A 19,292-nucleotide genomic window follows, 5' to 3' on the forward strand; every position below is an offset into this window, starting at 1 on the left:
TTTACATGTCATATTTTATCAAGCTTGGATTAGGTTGAAGTAATTTATGTCATTGGCTAACTGTAGATTTTTCAGTTCAGATTTCTTTACCACTCTATTCATTTATCACAGGAACTAAAATTTTAAAGAAAATAAATAAATACAAAAAAATAAAGCAAAGTATGATGAACAAATTTTAAAAAATCAATAGAAGAATACTCATAATTCACAATATCAGATTACTAAGAAAAAAGAAATTACACAAAGATAATAAGAAAAAAACCTTTAATCCTATATAAAAGAGACAGTTTTCTAATAATAATGTTTATTTAACTCATATTGTGCACTGTAATAAACTTCTTTATTCCCAAATTGATTCTGGAACTTATAGTTATATACTTTAAATACTAAAAGTAATTTTAGACATTATACTTGTATTATTGCTATAGCTTTTTCCAACAACAAATTGAAAAATATAAAGGAAGACCCAAAGTTGGGCCCAAGAAGATAAAAAATACACACATATGTAAAGTAAAAAAAAAACCTTTTGGCCTATCTAAACTGTAAACGCACATGCTAAAATAATGGCCATTGAATTTTCCTTTAGGGTCCACGAGAATGAAAAGTAGAAGTACAAAAGTAGAATCTAGACCAGCAGCATCTATCCAAGATCCTTCCGAAGAACAAAGCAAGGTTTGCACCATCCATGTGAAATGTTCCTCTCTCTCTCTCTAACTTCTAACCGTATCTCTTAACACAAAAAGAAACCAAAAAAAAATTCTTTTTTTCCTTATTAATTATTCTAATACAATATTTTGTACTAAGAGAAAAAATCGTTGGTCTATTCTTCAGTGCTGAGATCGCAATTAGCAACATCATAAAATTGGATGGTGGTGCATGCAAATAGGAATGATGCCAACAGGTAAATATCTGAATCCTGATTGATACTTGATTTGCATGTGTATAAAAAAATTGAACATCAACTAACACTCAGTTGGTACATGACATAGAAACTTATTATTCTAGATTAGTAAAATTGCGAGTCCTCTTACCCCACATTTTGGAACAAATCCTTCAAATTAAATGTCCAAACTCTGTTTTGAGATCAGTATAAAAACAAAGCTAACTTCGTAGAGATATTGAAAAACAAAAATGATTTTAAATAATTAAAAATAAATACCCATCAAAAGAATAGTTGATTTTAAGATGACAATTTACTTAAGTCGGCACAGGTCCATTTCTTAAGCTGCAAATAATCGAAGTCTCACTAACTTATGATGGTGCTGTTATATGCTCTCAGGAGGTTTCTAGCAACCCAACAACACTGGATCCAAGGAAAAGAAGCAACTCTGAGGTTTCGACTATACGATGGGCAGGTAACTAAATATATATAATATTATGTCATGTATCGTAAATAGCATGTGAGTTGCAGTATTTAATTTGAACTGTAACATGTAATATAGGGAGACAGATCTCTACCACCGTGTTTTGAAGCAATTTATGGGAACGAATTAGGGTCCTCATGCTACGCAATTGATGAGTGGGATAATTGCTTAGTGTTGGATATAGAAAGTAAAAATAAACAGAAGGCCATAACTAAGGGTTCATTCGAGTTGATTAGGGATTTTTATTTTGTTAGGAGAGGGAATACTATACAGTTTACCTATGTGGGTTTTGGGATTTTTTGTTTCACTTTTCAATGAAATGAACCAACCAATTAAAATTTTTCCTGATAAAAACTTTTATATGGGGACCAATTAGACCAAAACACATTGAACAATGTCAAAAGAGCATTTCATCTAGATTACAACATCAACAGTGAATCCTCCTCACCTGATGTTATGATACTGTCCAGGTCTGAACCATCCGAGCTTCAAGACTCATCAGATGAGGATGAAGATTCAACAATGGAGGGTAATAACCCTAACAATCCAATAATTATGTGTGTTGAAAGCAATTCAATCATTGAGTTGAGCAAAGACAGTTCTGAAAGAGAAGAAATACCTAACAATAGGTAATGAGACACTTAATTTATGTATTTATCCATAAATTTTATTTCTAGATAACATTGAGATAAATTTTAGGATGGAGACTAATAATTTAAACTATCCTAAAGCAGGTACAATCCACAGGTTTCCTATAGAAAGACATTGACACATACTGACGTGACTGGAAGTAGATTGGTAAGTTGATTATAAATAATTAATATCAATTTTATGCAAACACATCAAATTCTGATTATCCATTTACGATACATAACCTTAATAATTTCTCCCAAAACACTAACAATGCTTCATTTTTTGTAGTACCTGGGTGCTAGTTTTGCTGCAGATCTCACTCTATTTGGACACGGTTCAATTTGGCAAATCGCTGGTCTATCATCTAGCGAAGGCAACAATGTCTTTTTTTTTCATCTACTCAAAAGTCAAGGAAGAAATACAGAGTGTAAATTCGGGGTGGATTGGGCTGAATGTTGTCAAACTTATAACTTGAAGGAAAATGACACTATTATCCTGAAGATGGACTCCTTGTAGAACCGCCAAATAGATCTTAGAATTCAAATATCTTAAAGCCTGTGGGTGATTGGGATCCTAAAATTTACATTCACCATATTTTGAACTCATGAAGTGTATTGTTAATATTAGAGTGTTTTCAATATCTATGTTATCATGAAGTGACTAAGTTTGTATGTATAAGCTTCATCCAAAATTTGCTGGTCTTTCTGAGTATAGAGAACTTCATGGATTGAATGGTCTAGTGCATGCTACTACTGTTGATCTTTATATTATGACATGATGCAAAATTCTGTTACCTATTTACAATTTACATATTCAACATATATTGAAAAAATGGATTCAGCAGTAATTGGGTAAAATATAGTGACTACACCATTCATTATATTAAAAAAAAACTTAATGTTTCCGTAAACAATGACATTGAGAACATAGTTATTATTATAAAATATATAGTTAAACTTACTCTACAGTAAATCAACTAATCATAAGTAAACTGTTCGAGTTGAGTCACAAGATCCTGAAAAATATGGTAAGTGAACGAAATTATTAACCCACTCGAAGACAACTTAATAACTAATAATTTGGTTATGCTTATAATGTTAATACAACTCCTTGTGTTTTAAAATAACGAAATTATATTGTTATGTAGATTCAAGCAAATATCTATAAGTTGATGCTATTCTGATATACGTTAATAATACATGATGTCCTAATTTTTTTTTTGTTAAAAGTTTTTATTTATAATTTTGTGCCATTAATCTCAAAATTGTGTATTCAGATAATTGCGTATTTGACTCGCAAATTGACATGAGAGAGAGCCAATAAGATCCAAATGTTTTTGAAATTACTTTATTTAATTAAATAAAAACAATCAGTCGAATAAAAAATCATGACTGATTTTGTAGTGTACACATATCTTTGTCATCATTTTAATAAAGTATGAACTTTTTTAATACCTAACCCACATTAACCATTCTAGGAAGAATGCACCTAAGAAATCCATAAAACAAAAGAAATAGCCAAAAAATCACTTCCAACTTGTTCAATATAGATATATCAAGAAAGTACAATTCAATTCAACAACACATGAATATTCAGTCATCTAAATACCATAAAGCATTCACTTGGCAAAACCACATAAGTTAAGGAATAAACTAAATTGTGGAATGAGAGATTTTTATATCATAAAAGAGCCACTGCATTTTATTGAATTTCAAAGAAATAAGTACAAACATAAAGGGCTAAATAGCTAATTTGCCTAGTGGCTAATGATATTGTGTCCACACCCTAGCACTTAATCTATCACATGAGAAAGATGCCCAAAAAACAATCCAAACAACTTATACAAAACATGAAAACACACACATATTCTCATCCACTACAATCCAATGCACCAAATGCTATTACATGGACACAACCAAAATACCTAATGTCCTAGATTAGTCCTAATCAGTAGCTCTAGTTAACTGCTATGGGCAGCTACCTCAATTAACCCCTGTCTAGAGGAGCCATCATTCCCCGAGCCACGAGACTCATCAGCTTCATCAAATTGCAGCCTCAAGGATCTTCTCAACTTCTTCAACGAAGGCTTCACATCTTTCTCAGCATCAAGAGAGCTTCGATTAAGGCCAACCACATACTCCTAGTGTAAACAATTGCATGAAAATAGAAACCTAATTAGAGGGATAATTAATGAGTTCTAGTCAAAGGAACTTTATCATAAAATTAAGCGCCCTGTCAAAAAAAAATTTGCAACACTACTCACCACTTCACTTTCATCAACTTCATCACATGAATGTTCAAAACTATCCACTTCATTTAACTTATCCATCACAGTATCAACAGACTTTCTCTTGAGGAGAAGACATTATTAAATGACACAACACATTAGGTTCAATCTAAACATAACTCAAAAAAGGGTGAAAAATAATACAGAAAAAATGATAGAAGAAACTGGAAGCATGGAACCTTAGCATCTTCATCAGCTCCCAAATCAACAACACTTGATTCCTTTTGGGTACGTTGAGGCGAACCAGCAAAGAGCTCAGAGCAGCTGGAAGGAGTCAATCCCAAATTCGATGATTTGGTAACCTTAGGGGGTTCCCCAAATGATCCTTCTCCTTTTGGTACAAACTCAGCCTTGGATAATACAAAGCACATCCGATATAAGACATGAATAAAGGTGGAACAACCAAAAAATGAAAAATTTAAGAAAGAATTTATTAAAATGAAACAATAGGTTCAAAATTCATTTTATACCTTTTCAGGACTCAAATCTGAACCAGAGAGCTCAAACATTCTAACTATTGCAGCATCATCACAAACACGCCTCATTAGATAAGTCCCTTTGAATTTCTCCATCCCAACAGGCCTAATAAGAACCTTGAACAACATAGTTTTTCCAACAATTTCTTGGAATATAGGAGGAGACTGTATGCCAAACACAACTTACGAACAATATAAAACAGACACAACAGAAAAAATGAACCAGTAGAAACCGAAGGATAAGAAAACTCTTTAACAATATACTCAGCACAAAAAGAATATAGCATTCGATTGACTTACATCAACATCCTTAAGATGTTGTTCAAACAGCTGGGCACAAGTCTTATTCAGTAGGTAACTTGCCTCACGATCAAAGAGCACAAAAATAGAAACACCAGTCGAATCCTCAACCAACACCTTCACTCTAAACCTGGATTTTTTTAAGATGCACATAAATACTGGCCTAAGGTTAAGAACTACGCAGAAATAATTCACAATTTGACAAAGCACAAAGGAAGCATTGTAAAATATTTATACCTAGGAGTCACATTTGTAACATGGATGTTGCAAAATTGACAAAAGTAAATCCCAGATTCTGCTTGAACACCTCTGCCACACACACAAGCAGAGTACCACCAAGGACCATCCTCAACTATTTCAGCTATCTTCGCTAGTACAACAAAAGTTCCAGCCTAAAAATATAAGACCAGCTCTATAAATGTTAAGACATTATAACCAAAGATAGTTGTAATACAAACTAAAACTGAAAAACTAAAATAAATACTAACAGCATAGTAGTTTCAAGTACAAAGAAGGACAAAAGGATTAATATCGTTCCAAAACAAAGCAGTATTTACTAACGAATAGAAAAAGAAAATTTAACACAAATTATCAAGAGTAAAGATGATAAAAAAATTAAAGTGGTTCCAACCTGGCTGTTATGATCAAGCGACTTCACAATACACCTAGGTGTGAGCTTCATAAAGTCTTCTTCTATTCCGATATTTTTTCCAGATCCAATAATGCCAATGGGTTGGGATGCACTAACTCCATGTGAAATAAAACTGTAAACAAATACAGCACCAACTTAAATAAGTAAAAAATGACAGCAACAACAAAAAACACAACAGAAACTACATGTACAGATATACCTTTTCCGAAATGCTGCCACCTCTGGGATGTTAAGATTAAATCCAAGCCTTGATGCAAACATAACATTCTGAAGTCCAACTCTACCTAAAAATAAAAAATAGATACATTGGTTACAGGAATATAGTGGCAAAACCAAGTGAACTTGGATAATTGACACACGTGAAATGAAATTTACATGATACAAACCTCTAAAAACCTTAACTTTGGCATGTTGTAAAACCACAACTGGCTGTTCAGCATACCAAGAAGATAGAAATCGATTAACTTCATTAACATATTCACCAAATAAGGCACACCGAATCCTATAACTGAAAACAACCAACAAAATCACCTACACTATTAGAAACTTGACTACACAAACACACCGAAGACAAAAAAGAATCTCAATAAGAGGAAGAGGTAGAAATTAAAGAACGCTAACTCATTTTTAGCAAGTTCCATCACAGCCATCTTCATCTTCCTTCTATCTTTATCATATTCATTTTCTTCTGACACAGAGACCAACAGACCCACCACATCTGAAATAAATATGAAAAAAAAATTATTAGGAAATAACGACAACAAAGCAACATTCTACAAATCATAAAGAAATAAGACTGCAATCATTCCAGACAAAAAAGTATAAGCAAATAGCACAACATACCACCTAAGAAATCGGAATCCTCTTTGGTTTCCAAAAGTTCAGTGAATGGAGAGATTGTAAGAGCAGATTTTGGAATAAAATCGCATATAGCATCCTTGACAGTGGTCCTAAATTGGAAAATCAACTTAAACTGATGCCTAATGGCCCTATAAGATCCTTAGTTTGGCACAACAGAGAAGAGCTTCATAACATATACTCGACCCTCAGAGAGAAGTTGTTTGAACCTGTAAATCATAGTTTTTCAAATAGTAGGTTGTATCTTGCACCCCTACCAATCAACATAAATTATACTAAAAATCTGATAAATGACAAATCGAATAAAGAGAAAATAAAATTTAAATGAAACAAAATTTCAGACCTCGATATAAAAAAGGTAAGGAGAAACACATCTAAATACCAAAAACAAACATCCAAAAAATTTTAATAGATTTAGACCACTATAACTCACAGATTCATCAACCAAAATCATCTCCATGGAATTTGGGAGAAGCTGACCAGTGAAAGTAGGAACAGTCCAAAGCCTAATCACCCAAACTTTGAGGTTCCATGCTTCCTTCTCAGGATTAACCTTATTAACCATATCCATGGCAGTTGTCATATTGAAATGCAATTAAAGGGATGAAAGAGAAAACAGATTTCAGTCAATAAAACAGCAACTAAGAAACACATACAACAGCAACACGAATGTGAGAAAAATCTGCCATGATCAATGGGTTCTGTCTTTATTTATAAACACAAATCAATTGAGTAATTTGAATTTCAAAATCCATAGAACCCTTATTTTGGGAGGAAAAAAAATAAGCAAGATAGAGATTTGAAACATATTGATGTTGATTGACCTTAGATATTAATCAAAAGATATTTGCGGGCTCCACTAAATAATCCTATATATAGGCCCTAAGCTAACAACAATTGATACACACATAAGGTGTATAAATGGTAAGCTATATTAACCCTAAGTTATCTTCAATATAAATTATAAGTTAATAGGAAGAGAGAGGATGGGATGAGAAGAGGATGAGAGAGAAGAGACAGATAACAAAGACAACATGAGATAATACCTAGAGAAAACCGAGAACTAAAAATAAAAAGAAAACCTCTATGCATAGATTTAGGAGTGGTAGACTTAGATGAGGACACCTTTTAGTATAGACATCATTATTTGATTAGGCTTCCTATATAATTATATTTCCAATGGAAAATATATCATATTCCCAATGAAGATACACACAAGATAATTATCTATCTACGTAATGAAATACTAAAAAACAAAGTGGCCATCAATAAAGTTCAAAAATTATGCTCAAAAGAAAAAGAGATATACAATAAGAATACATTTTTTACTAATTTTATTTAAAAAAATAAGAGAACAGAATCAAACACTCAAACTTCTCAGAAAAAGTATTAACATAAGCTCGATAGCTAAATAGAAAATAAAAACCTAATTTAAGTAAACATATGCAAAGAGAAATATCTATTAACTTCATCAAGCAGTTCGTTTTTCCTAGCAAACAGACCCTTCATAATTCAAGACGAAGGGATACAAAATTAAAAAAGTATTTTAAATAGCTACCAATAAAAATCAATTGGTGTACACTTGTACATAAATAATGCCCAGGTAATTTTGACTTTCAACATAGAAAAAAAAAGACACAAATGTGAATTTGACACTCAATTTGGTTGTGAAACTAAAATAAATTTCTGATTTTTTATTAATGTGAAACTAAAATAAATACCACAAGTGATTTAATATCACAAATGAAACTAAAATAAAATTTGATGAGTATCTCCAAAATAAAAAAATAAAGCAAATAAAAACATAAAAAAGAGAGAAACAGACAGAGAACAAAACAAAGAATAGTAACAAAACTTCTAACAACTTTTAAAAATACAACTCAACAAATCTAGAACCTGAGATTCGTCTCTATAAAGTGGGATAAAATATTTCTCACAGAAATTAGAGAAACATAAGGAGATAATGTGAACCGGCTCAATTTACATAGCATTTTCAACTATTGAATTGTAAATAGATGAAAAACTATTAGGAAAATAATGACAACAAAGCAACATTCAATAATTCAATATTTGTCGAATAGTATAATACTAGACATTTTAGATTGAAACAACTAAAGTAAAATTATAGCCTTTGTTAATTCAGAATTGAAATTCACTGCAAAGTTAATTCCAATTTCTTTACAGCAAATGCTATTATTAGTAGCTAAATTTTCCTTTAAAAAAATATCACCTTCATGGACTAAGTTTTGAATTCCAAAATATTCTTCATCTTCTTGTTTAGTGACTAAGGCAAACCAAAGATAAGAAAGGAAGGAGTTTCAGATAGCATACAAAAGAAGAATTTAAACCAGCAGCATCTATCCCAAGGAATTGGTGATTTCGGAAGAATGAAGGAAGAAATTACAAATAAATTCCTCTGATAAAATAATAGTATATCTTTCTATCACCTAGGTATCCCATGCTTAGAAATATCATAATAAGGCATCCAAAATTCCTTTGATAAAATAATTTCTATCAAAAAGGGTTTCTTCTGACTAAACAAACATATGAACTTAGCCAATTTCAACCACAAGATTGCAAATAAATCTTACGAATGGACGAAAAAGCTAGATGAATGTGCCAATAAACACACAGAAACCAAGACAAGATGTTTTTCCGTCATTGATGGTAATTTTGCAGCAGCAAGAAGAAATAAAGAAAAGAGCATCATATTTGGGTAACAAATTATAAATGTATGCACGAAGGATCAAGGTCATGTAAGGAAATAATGCCCATGCACTATTCTACGCAAAGTACATAATACAATAGCAACTATAATTGAAATCCAAGCTAAAGATGATAACAAAAACTTGCCAATCATCTCTTCATCAATTTCCGCTTTTCTGCAGCAAGCAGCTCAACTCGTCTGATTGCCTTCCTAGCTTGATCATTTGAAGGATCAATTTCTAAGATCTTTAGTGAAGTGAAAAAATTATGGTATGAATGAACTCAATGATGCGAAATGGAAAAAAAACCTGAATGGCATCAGTATGCAAAACATGTACTTCTTCATTAAGATCCAACAATAAGGAATGCATAATAATAGTCATACTGGCATTCCATAGGTTGGCAAATACCACAAAACAGTGGCACCTTTCCAGTTTGAGAAACTACACTTACCCCCTTACTGTACAAAAGAGAATATTTTTATATTTAGTTCATGAGGTATCTAGTTTGTGAGCTCCCATATTATATTTTACTTTAAGCAGGCCTCTTAATTAAGCAAGTTGGGTTCATGTTTTGCTCAGACTAATTACATTTTGGAAATAATAAATGTGTATATTAAAATATACATTGTCTCAAATAACAAATTAAAACCACAAAAAAAAGGAACAGATTAAACAAAATTTCTATATAAAAAAAAGGCAGAAGGAAAAATTATTTAACTTAAGTTGCAAACTTTCTGAGCCCATTTCCTTGTCCAAAAGAACTATGCTGCAATCTCATATCATAATCCAGCAAGGATCCTCAATTGATCTTTTAAACACCTTCATATACCAATAGATCACAATAAAAAATAATACTAAATTAACATTTACTTGAAAGACAATCAAATAATTCCTAGAAAACACGATAACCTTCGGCTTCAGGATAAAGAATTTATCATGTGACACCATTATTTCTTTTTTTTCCCAAACAACGTGGGTCCAAATTACATGATAACGAGTACCTTGTTAGAGAGTGAGAGCAAGAGAGGCACTCTGGGACCAGCATGATCAGACCCAATATAAAAGGAGAAAAAAAACAAAAAACAGTTAGTTCATGTGTATTTACTCAAAACACATCAAATAAAATCCTAAGAAAACACAACAGATCAATAAGCATAACCATATATCAAAAGATAAGAAAACAATAAAATTAATCCAAAATATTTCATCAAATAAGTTCAGAATAAAAAAAATAAACTTCCTTTTTTAAACCCAAGCAGCAATATATTTTTATTTTTAAGAAAAAATCCTTAAGGAAACCAAGGCTAAAGTCAATTATACAAAAGATAGTCTCCAAAAAAATAAGAACAACTAAATCTCTATCAATAATTTATTGAAAATATAAGTTCTAGAAAAGTTATGTAAAAATTAAAATCAAGATTTTAAATCATGCCGAAAATACACATTGAAAAATATAATAGTAAATTTAACCCAAAATTTCTTATCAAATCAGCTCAGAATTCAAAACAATTAAGCTTCCTTTTTTTAAACCCAAGCAGTAATATATTTTTATTTTTTTAAGAAAAAAATCCTTAAGGAAACCAAAGCTAAAGTGAATTATACAGAACATAATGATACAGATCTGTCATGACATCAATTTTTTTTCTCAGGTTATGATAATGATACAGATCCAAAGAGATCTCACAAACAGTTAAAATCAACACCTTAACCAAAGTAGAGGATTTATCGTCACAACCCTTCCAATTCTCGTATAAAGTATCATCCAACAAACCAATGCATTAAATAAACAAATAACAATAAAAAAATTACAAATAAAAAAAAGAAACATTTCTGCTAAACACCTAGCGAGTGTCATTTCATATCAGTGAGATAAACTTACATCAGCCATTGTCAACACCTTTCAATCATCTCAATGAAGATTTCTCGGAGATCTTCATTCACAGTCCTTTTATGAAGGTACTGTTCTTACAATCTTGTCCCATCTTAAATCTGTCACTCCTCACCATCTGCGGCCAACAACAAACATTAATAAAAACCATACGAACATCATGCTCAGAAATAAAAGAACAAACAATAATAACAGATTCCAAAAAAAACTTAAATTAAATAAATCCAAAACCCTCACATATCTACTTCCATGATATATTCATGGATTTGCAAGACAAAACTTTTTCTTTCTGCAAAACTCAAACAATATTGATCTTGCATGCCAATCAAGTTACCAATCATTGGCTTCGAATATGAGACACAAATAGCTACATTCAGATGAAAAACAATTAAGGCCTTAAAAGTTAGAATAGTAGAGGAAGAAGACAAGGAACTAACCCCTTTATTACCGGAGATATGGCTTTTTTTGTCAACTAAGACATAATATAAGTAGGCAGAAGATAAGACCCAATTTTAAAAATTCCAATGTGGATAATAGATTTAAGGGATACATAAAGAAATTTCTAACACACAAGATAAAATCACATTCCAAAATTAACGCATTCATTACATTCTAATTCTAAAACTGTTAGTAATTTGTAGTTCATGCCAACCCATCATTCACCTCCAAATAAAAAAAGGAATCTCAATTAGTTGGTAGAGATACGGTGTAGATGTATCTAGAATTGTGATTTTCAGAAGTGGCTAGAAATCTAAATGGAGTACCCGTGATTATGCTCATCAGGGGCTCCACTGCGTACAAACCCTGGTGCAGCTTTGCATAGATTGGGAGGATCCAAAAATGAGAAAACCTGCATTTACCGGATAGGCATGAGTGGATAATTTTAAAACCATTAACATCTCAAATTGACTTAAAAATTGGGGGCACACTATTTGCAATAAATCCTCAGTGAGATCCATTTCGATCCCTTGATCTACTTTTGCTACGTTAGATTCATCACATTCACCTTCGGCCTCTACCTCACAACTACAATCAAATCCATCCTCTTGGACCAAAACATTCCATCAGCAACCCAATAATCATACCAAAATACAACTTGAGCTTATCATTTCCAACAATGTTAACTTTAAAAACAAAAAAAATAACAGAAATCTCACTTGAAATGATGGAGAAATTTGGTGTGCTTGCGGTGAGAGGAATCGGAGCTGCTGCTAGCTTCTCTGGTGGGGCGCCGGCGAGTGAAGGGTACGGGTTTCACGGCATCATCACTCGACATGAGGCAGTGGTTCTTGGAATTATCGTTTTGGGACAATACGATTTCGCGGGTGATACCTAAAACAAAATCAAAAAACCCTTAAGAGGAAGTCGGCCATAGAGAGAGAGAACACATCGGCCAGAGGTCACACTCACAGATCAGAGGAAGAACTCCCTTCCCATCGAGCCCTTCTCCACCCCGTTATAGTCTATCTCGCCTCTTTGACTCCACATCACCTTCTTCCTGTGATCGTTTCGCCGCTGTTGCGTTTGGGAGGGAGAGTCACTGCCTCAAAAGGAGAAGTCTCTAGCCATCCTCCACCCCATTATAGTCCTTCTTTCCTGTTATGTCTCTGTGGGTTGAGGATTTCGGAGAGGTCTGCTGCCTCTACCACGTCCTCCTCATCTGTGCTTTCAGACAATGAATTCCAGCTGCTAGGGTTAGTGTTTTAGGTGGGGGTCGTAGGGATTAGTGATTTCGGAATAATGAAGGAAGAAATTGGTGAAGATTGAAGAGACATACAAACCTGAAGGTGCAAAACGGAGGTGAAGAGGTAGGGTTTGGGATTAAGAGTGGGAGAGAATGTGAGTGGCAATCGCTAGAAAGAGAAAGCAGATAACTTAGAGATGGATGTAATCCACAGATCATTCGTCAGTGATGGTTTTGAAGCCGACGGTTCTGTTGGCTTTTACGGGAAAAAAGGAGATCCATAGAGAGAGTGAGATACTGACACGATGAAAGAAGGAGGACAAAGAGAGAGAGAGAGTGAGAAACTGAGACACGAGAGAAAAGGAGCAGCGCAGAGACAGAAACAATCTGCTTTACCTTTAGGTTACTCCTTTTTCATTTTTTTATTCTAAATTAACGTGAGAGCAACACGTGGCTTAATGAGCCATGGCTATTATACAAGTAATAGATGTGCGACTTTCTTTCTCTCTATGTTGCTACTCCTAACTTTCTGTTCTTTTTTTTTTGTTTCTCCCATGCTTAGTGGCCTAAGGCTATTCGCTCCAACTCTATCGCTATACTGGGGTATGGAGGGATCCCAGTGAGGCATAGCTGTTGGTCTGCAGTAGTTTCTTTTCTCATGACCAAGAATGTCGTAGTTGAGTTTTTGCCTCTATTAATCCAAAAGCTAGTTTTGAGTGGTTTTGTTACATCAATGGCAACTCTAAACTTGAGGAAATTCCTCTCTAGAGTTTCTTCCACCATCGAGTTTTCAAGCTCCTCCAAGATTTCAATCATGTCTCCTGTTGCCCTTGTGGATTCTGCATTTAAATATTAAACTAGAATACCATGAAATTATACCCCAAAAATCATATGGTCATGGCTAATGTCCAAAATGGATTCACCATAGAGCCATCGTTAAAGGTTTAGTAAGCTTCTCTTGACATTCCATTGTCCATTGTCTATGTATCTCTTTCCTTCTTTATTTATCCTTGATACTAATAAGGACTTTGTTCCCTCCAACTTCTGAAATTGAGACATCCGTAGGATTTTTCCACATGCCAAGGATTGAATTTTTTATGACTTTGAAATTGATTTCTGTCAGAGATAACTTTGCCTACTATGTTAAAATAATTTTTTTTTAATTCTAGGCTTGGGTTCGTGTTGAAGTGATGGTTTTGCCATCAATAGGGATGATTCCCATGTATGGCACAGTCATGATGTAATTTCCAAGATTTGGTTGTTGGGCTAAGGGTTAGAAAGAGGATGCAAAAGATCTTGGTTAAGGTGAAAAAACTAAGAGGATGTTGGGGATCAGATTGTAACAAAAAAAAATAAAACTATAGTTACATATTACTAGCTGGTTATGTGAAAGACTTGGTGTAACAATTGAGGTTTTGATTGGTATCTTTTATGTTATAGGTTTAGACTTGGGAAAAGCTGATGAGAGTAAGGTTGTGTTAATATATTGACAATAGAAAACTTATTAAAGTATGTGCTGATTTTGATTACAGGATGTAAAAGAAGATGTTGAAAGAAAACCAGACTACAGGAGGACAAAAACGGTTAGAACAATAGAACTTGGTGTTCCGAAACCTCTCCAAGCGAGAGAGAATTTCCATTTCCCCTCATGTATGCAACAACGTGCCATGTTTTGGTCAAACAATAATTAGAAAAAGATAATTTAAAAATTTGTATGAAATCTGAATCCATATCAAAATTTCCTTATTTCCAGATCCTCTACAAATAAGGCCCATGAATTAGGAGATAAACAAGTAAAGACCATGATACAAAACAGTTCATGAAACGAAGGCCTAGTAGTCTCTGACTCTCACGAAAGCAGTTCACTTTGATCGAAGCCCAAACCCTTTTCCTTTTTTTTCTCTTATCAGATGAATGAAGGAAGGATTTCATAATCCATCCTTTGGAGAAGAAAAGTGGAGGTCGTTCTAATGCTCATGCCTGTAGAAGATTTAGAAACTGGATCAACAACTGCTCACTGATGGACCTGGGATGTTTTGGCTGTAAATTTACCTGGAGGGGAGCTAAGTGGGAAGGCTTAGAAAGAGTCTTCAAAAGGCTAGATAGAGCTTTAATAAATGTGTCGTGGCGAATTAGGTTTCATGAAGCCAAAGTTGATGTGCTAACCCGCACTAACTCTGATCACCACCCTTTGCTTATCTCCTTGAGACCCCAAAACCAACACCTCATAGACAAGCCTTTCAGGATTGAAGCCATGTGGAGCGTCCATCCGGAGTATAAAAAAGTCATCAAAGAAAATTGGAAAGGAAGTGCTAATCTCGGATGTGCTCTGACTCACCTTTCTAGTCATCTGAAGAGTTGGAATAAGGAGACATTTGGCCATGTGAATAAACAAAAGAGAAGACTTTTGAATAGGATTGGGGGTATCCAGCGAGCACCATCTTATGGATGCAACCCTTATCTTGACAAACTGGAGAAAGATTAAGAGAGGAACTAGAAGCTGTGCTAGATTGAGAGGTGTTCTGGATGCAAAAATCTAGGGAGAATTGGATTGTGAACGAGGACCGTAATACAAAATACTTCCATACTAAAACAATCATAAGAAGAAGAAGAAGGAACAAGATCACCAAAATGAGATCACATGATGGTATATGGATAGAGGATCCAAATGCTTTAAAATCTTTAGCAGTGGATTTTTTCAAAAATTTATATCAAGAAGAACAAACAGAACGACACACACTCCAAACTCTTTGTTCCTACCCACCCTTAGAAGCATATATTAGTAACAACATCAGCACCCCCTAACATTATAGAAATTAAAAAATCTATATTTGGAATTGGGTCTTTGAAAGCTCTTGGAGTAGACGGATTCCCAGCTCTCTTTTACAAGAAAAATTGGGATACAGTCCAATCTTTACTATATCAGCACATCACCCAAGCATGGAATAACCCAAGTAACATGGCTGATTACAATCATACTTTGATAGCTCTGATTCCAAAAGTCCAAAGTCCCGAATTCATCAAATACTTTCGTCTGATAGCTTTGTGTAATGTAAGTTATAAATGCATGACAAAAATCATTGTTGAAAGGCTGAAACCAGCTCTTGAAAACAGAATTGCCCCCTATCAAGCAAGTTTTGTGCCGAAGTGAAAAATACAAGATAATATATTGATAGCAAAAGAAGTGAATGATATCATGAAGAGCATAAAAAGAAGAAGAGGCTTTATGGCAATAAAATTCGATTTTGAAAAGGCATACAACAGGCTGTGATGGAGTTTTTTGGAGAGATGTTTAGAAGAATTTGATCTCCCTAGCTCTCTAACCAGGCTGATAATGAGCTGTGTAACTACTGCTACTTATAACGTGCTATGGAATGGGGGTATGACTGAAACTTTCCACCCATCACGTGGCATTAGACAAGGCAATCTGATATCGCCTTATCTGTTTCTCATTGCCATGGAGAAGTTGTCACAACTCATAGAGAATCATGTTGAAACTAAAGCATGGAATCCAATTAGAGTTGGCAAAAATGATCCATAAATATCACATTTACTCTTCGCAGATGACTTGTTAGTGTATGCAAAAGCTACTATGGAGCAAATGAAGATCGTGAGAATGGTGCTGGCCGAGTGCTATGCAACCTCAGGATTGAAGATAAATTTAAGCAAAATTGCAATAGTTTTTTCCAAAAATGTGTCTGACGAAACCAGAAGGGCTATCACAAATCTAAGTAAGTATAGTGAAAATGCTTGCTTAGGGAGATATCTAGGGGCGATACTCACTAACCATAGAAAGGGGAAGGACAAATTTAAGAATGTGTTAGAGACAGTGCAAAATAAATTAAAAGGGTAGAAGTCACACTGTCTATCGCTAGCAGGAAGATTAACACTAGCAAAATCAATCCTAGGCACGGTAGCTAACTTTGAGATGCAGCACTCCAAGATCTCCGTCGAAATATGTAAGGAGATTGAAAAAACTCAGAAAAATTATTTGGGGAGAAAGTAGCAACCAAAGGCACATCCATCACATAAGCTGGGAAACTCTATGCCAACCAAAACAACAAGGAGGTATGGGATTTAAAAGACTACAACTAGTTAATGAAGCTTTTATGCTTAAAGTGATTTGGAGAATCTGCACCAAGTCCACTACCCTATGGGTACAAGTCTTAAACAGCAAATATGGCCGAAATCAATTGGGACGGAGTGGAGCGATTTCTAAGAATACAGATTCTGTCTTCTGGAAAGAGCTGGTTAGAATATAGATGTTTTTAGTACTAATACTACTTGGGTTGTTGGAAATGGAAAATTAGTTAACTTCTGGAAGGAACCGTGGGCTGTAGAGGTAAAAGGCTTATTGAGAGAAGTAGAAAATAACCAAATTCCTAAAACCATATTAGAGAAGACTATTGCAGAATTTATGAAAGAGAATGGCACTTGGAACAGGGATATTTTACAAGGTTTTTTCGACCCGATGATGTGGAATAAAATTAATACAATTCCGCCTCCAAGAGAAGAAAATGGGGAAGATAGAGTAAGTTGGAAATTGTCAACAGATGAAAAGTTCACAGTGGCATCAGCATACAAACTACTATCCAATCAAGAAAGAACAGGAAGGGCTACATATTGGGAACGTATTTGAAAATAGAAGGGACAGGAGAGACTGAAAGTTTTTATGTGGAGAGCTGCTCATGGGCGACTGTTCATAGAAGTAAGAAAAGTTAGAGTGTTCGGCTCAGGTTCAAAGTGCCCCCTTTGTAAGGATGTAGAGGAAACAACCTTACATGCTCTTAGGGACCGCTCAAGAACCGCTTGGATCTGGTTTCAACTAATTCTACCTAGTGCGATTCCCATATTCTTCTGTATGGAGTTCCAAGACTGGATCAACTTAAATCTGAGGAACAACATGGGAAGAAGATCTCAAACAGAATGGCGAGAGGAGTTTATTATTACATGTTGGTGGATTTGGTATTGGAGAATAAGGAAGTTTTTAATCCACCTTTCACCAAACCACCAAATGCTGTCAAGGTTATAAAGGGGGCGATCAAAAGAAGCAAAAAAGCTTTTGACAAAAAAAAGTGGTTTCCAGTGAAAGATGGCATACTATCCTGGTAAGATGGAAGCCGCCAAATTTGGGATGGGTAAAGCTTAATGTAGATGGAGCAAGGAAGGAAGAGGAACGTGCTGCTGGATATGGGGGTTTGATTAGAAATCATAAGGGAGAATGGATTGGAGGATTTGAAGCCAGAATAGAAGAGCAAGGTAGCATCGCCCATGTCGAATTTTGGGGAATACTCAAAGGAATGGAAATGGCATGGAATCTCGGTATGCGGAGGATAATAATTGAAACGGACTCGAAAGAAGCTTATGATTATATTAACAAGGCTGAAAAAGAAGGAAGATATCACAATACTCTCGTTCGGAACATTCTTAACCTCAAAAATAGGTCCTAAAAAATTAAATTTTAACATACTTTTAGAAAAGAAAACAAATGTGCCAACTGACTAACAAAGGACAGCTTAAAGTTAGACACATATTTTTCATTCTTAGACATTCCACCTGTTAAATTAGGATCTCTTCTTGTTGACGATCAAAATGGGACGTCTGTGCCCCGTAAAACTATAGCCTTGTAACCACTCTCTCTTGGGCTTAGGTCCCGTTAAATAACCGAACAAAAAAGAAGAAAGAAGGATTTTATAAACAAAAACATGATTCCACTCACACTTCATAGGTGTCAACGATGGACCACATTGGCACATTGCCCACTTAGCAGAACGCCAAGCAAGCAGGTAGCTGGTAGAAAACTGGATATGATATTTAGTGTGAGTGAGGGACAAATGAGTACATGCACCTATCAGATATTTTCCATGTACAGTGGTACACTACAAACGTCATGCCATATCATTATCATATGATAATGTAAGATATTTAAGATGCTGATAAAATATCGATGCTTTCCTTTTCTTCTATTCCATTTTATCATTTCCCTCATTATGATAGGTAGAATGAATAGATCTAGTATACACATTGAACGTTCTAAATAGTTAAATTCTTCCATATTTTATAAACTAAATCAACAACATTCCATTTATGTGATCTTGTATTAGAGTCCAATTATATATTTTCTTACGTAGCAATTTAGCAATTCAAACATATTATTATTATTATTATTATTATTATTATTATTATTAACGAAATAAAACCCAATTCAATAACTTTACACATCATATTATATAAAACAAAAGCGGCCATTAATCTCTTCATAATAAAATATAGTAGCAATCCTTTTTTTTTTGGTCAAGTAGTAGCAATCCTTAAGCGTGTACCCCCTCTCTGCCAAGTTGACACCGTCAACACTAAGTATTTTACAACCATATTCACCCAGCGCCAGCTTTTCTCTTCCCAATCCACATCCATTCTTGATTGTTTATCATATTTTTTTTGG

The 19,292-nt window shown here is 34.2% G+C and overlaps 1 protein-coding gene and 1 long non-coding RNA gene across 2 annotated transcripts; both read right to left on the reverse strand.

The window, feature by feature from the left end:
* On the reverse strand, positions 3,958-7,153 carry LOC107607298 (replication protein A 70 kDa DNA-binding subunit B-like). Its single transcript, XM_016309268.2, has 12 exons — positions 7,004-7,153; positions 6,556-6,649; positions 6,334-6,430; positions 6,099-6,220; positions 5,912-5,996; positions 5,692-5,824; positions 5,298-5,452; positions 5,057-5,190; positions 4,755-4,942; positions 4,464-4,634; positions 4,261-4,347; positions 3,958-4,137 (listed from the first exon to the last, which is right to left on the reverse strand). Exons 1-12 carry the CDS (start codon positions 7,151-7,153, stop codon positions 3,958-3,960), a joined length of 1,596 nt encoding a protein of 531 aa, XP_016164754.2.
* On the reverse strand, positions 11,744-12,481 carry LOC107608560. Its single transcript, XR_002350800.1, has 3 exons — positions 12,324-12,481; positions 11,931-12,016; positions 11,744-11,829 (listed from the first exon to the last, which is right to left on the reverse strand). It is a non-coding gene; the product is annotated as an uncharacterized LOC107608560 (long non-coding RNA).

This window comes from Arachis ipaensis, chromosome B07, assembly GCF_000816755.2.
Source record: "Arachis ipaensis cultivar K30076 chromosome B07, Araip1.1, whole genome shotgun sequence".
NCBI classification, from domain to species: Eukaryota; Viridiplantae; Streptophyta; class Magnoliopsida; order Fabales; family Fabaceae; genus Arachis; species Arachis ipaensis.

Excerpts from the sequence above, each read along its gene's own strand:
- LOC107607298 (XM_016309268.2), bottom strand. The coding sequence starts at position 7,153 with ATGACAACTGCCATGGATATGGTTAATAAGGTTAATCCTGAGAAGGAA. Across the intron at positions 5,825-5,911 it reads GTGGCAGCATTTCGGAAAAG|TTTTATTTCACATGGAGTTA; the intron begins GTATATCTGTAC and ends ATTTGTTTACAG. Across the intron at positions 5,453-5,691 it reads CGCTTGATCATAACAGCCAG|GCTGGAACTTTTGTTGTACT; the intron begins GTTGGAACCACT and ends TTATATTTTTAG.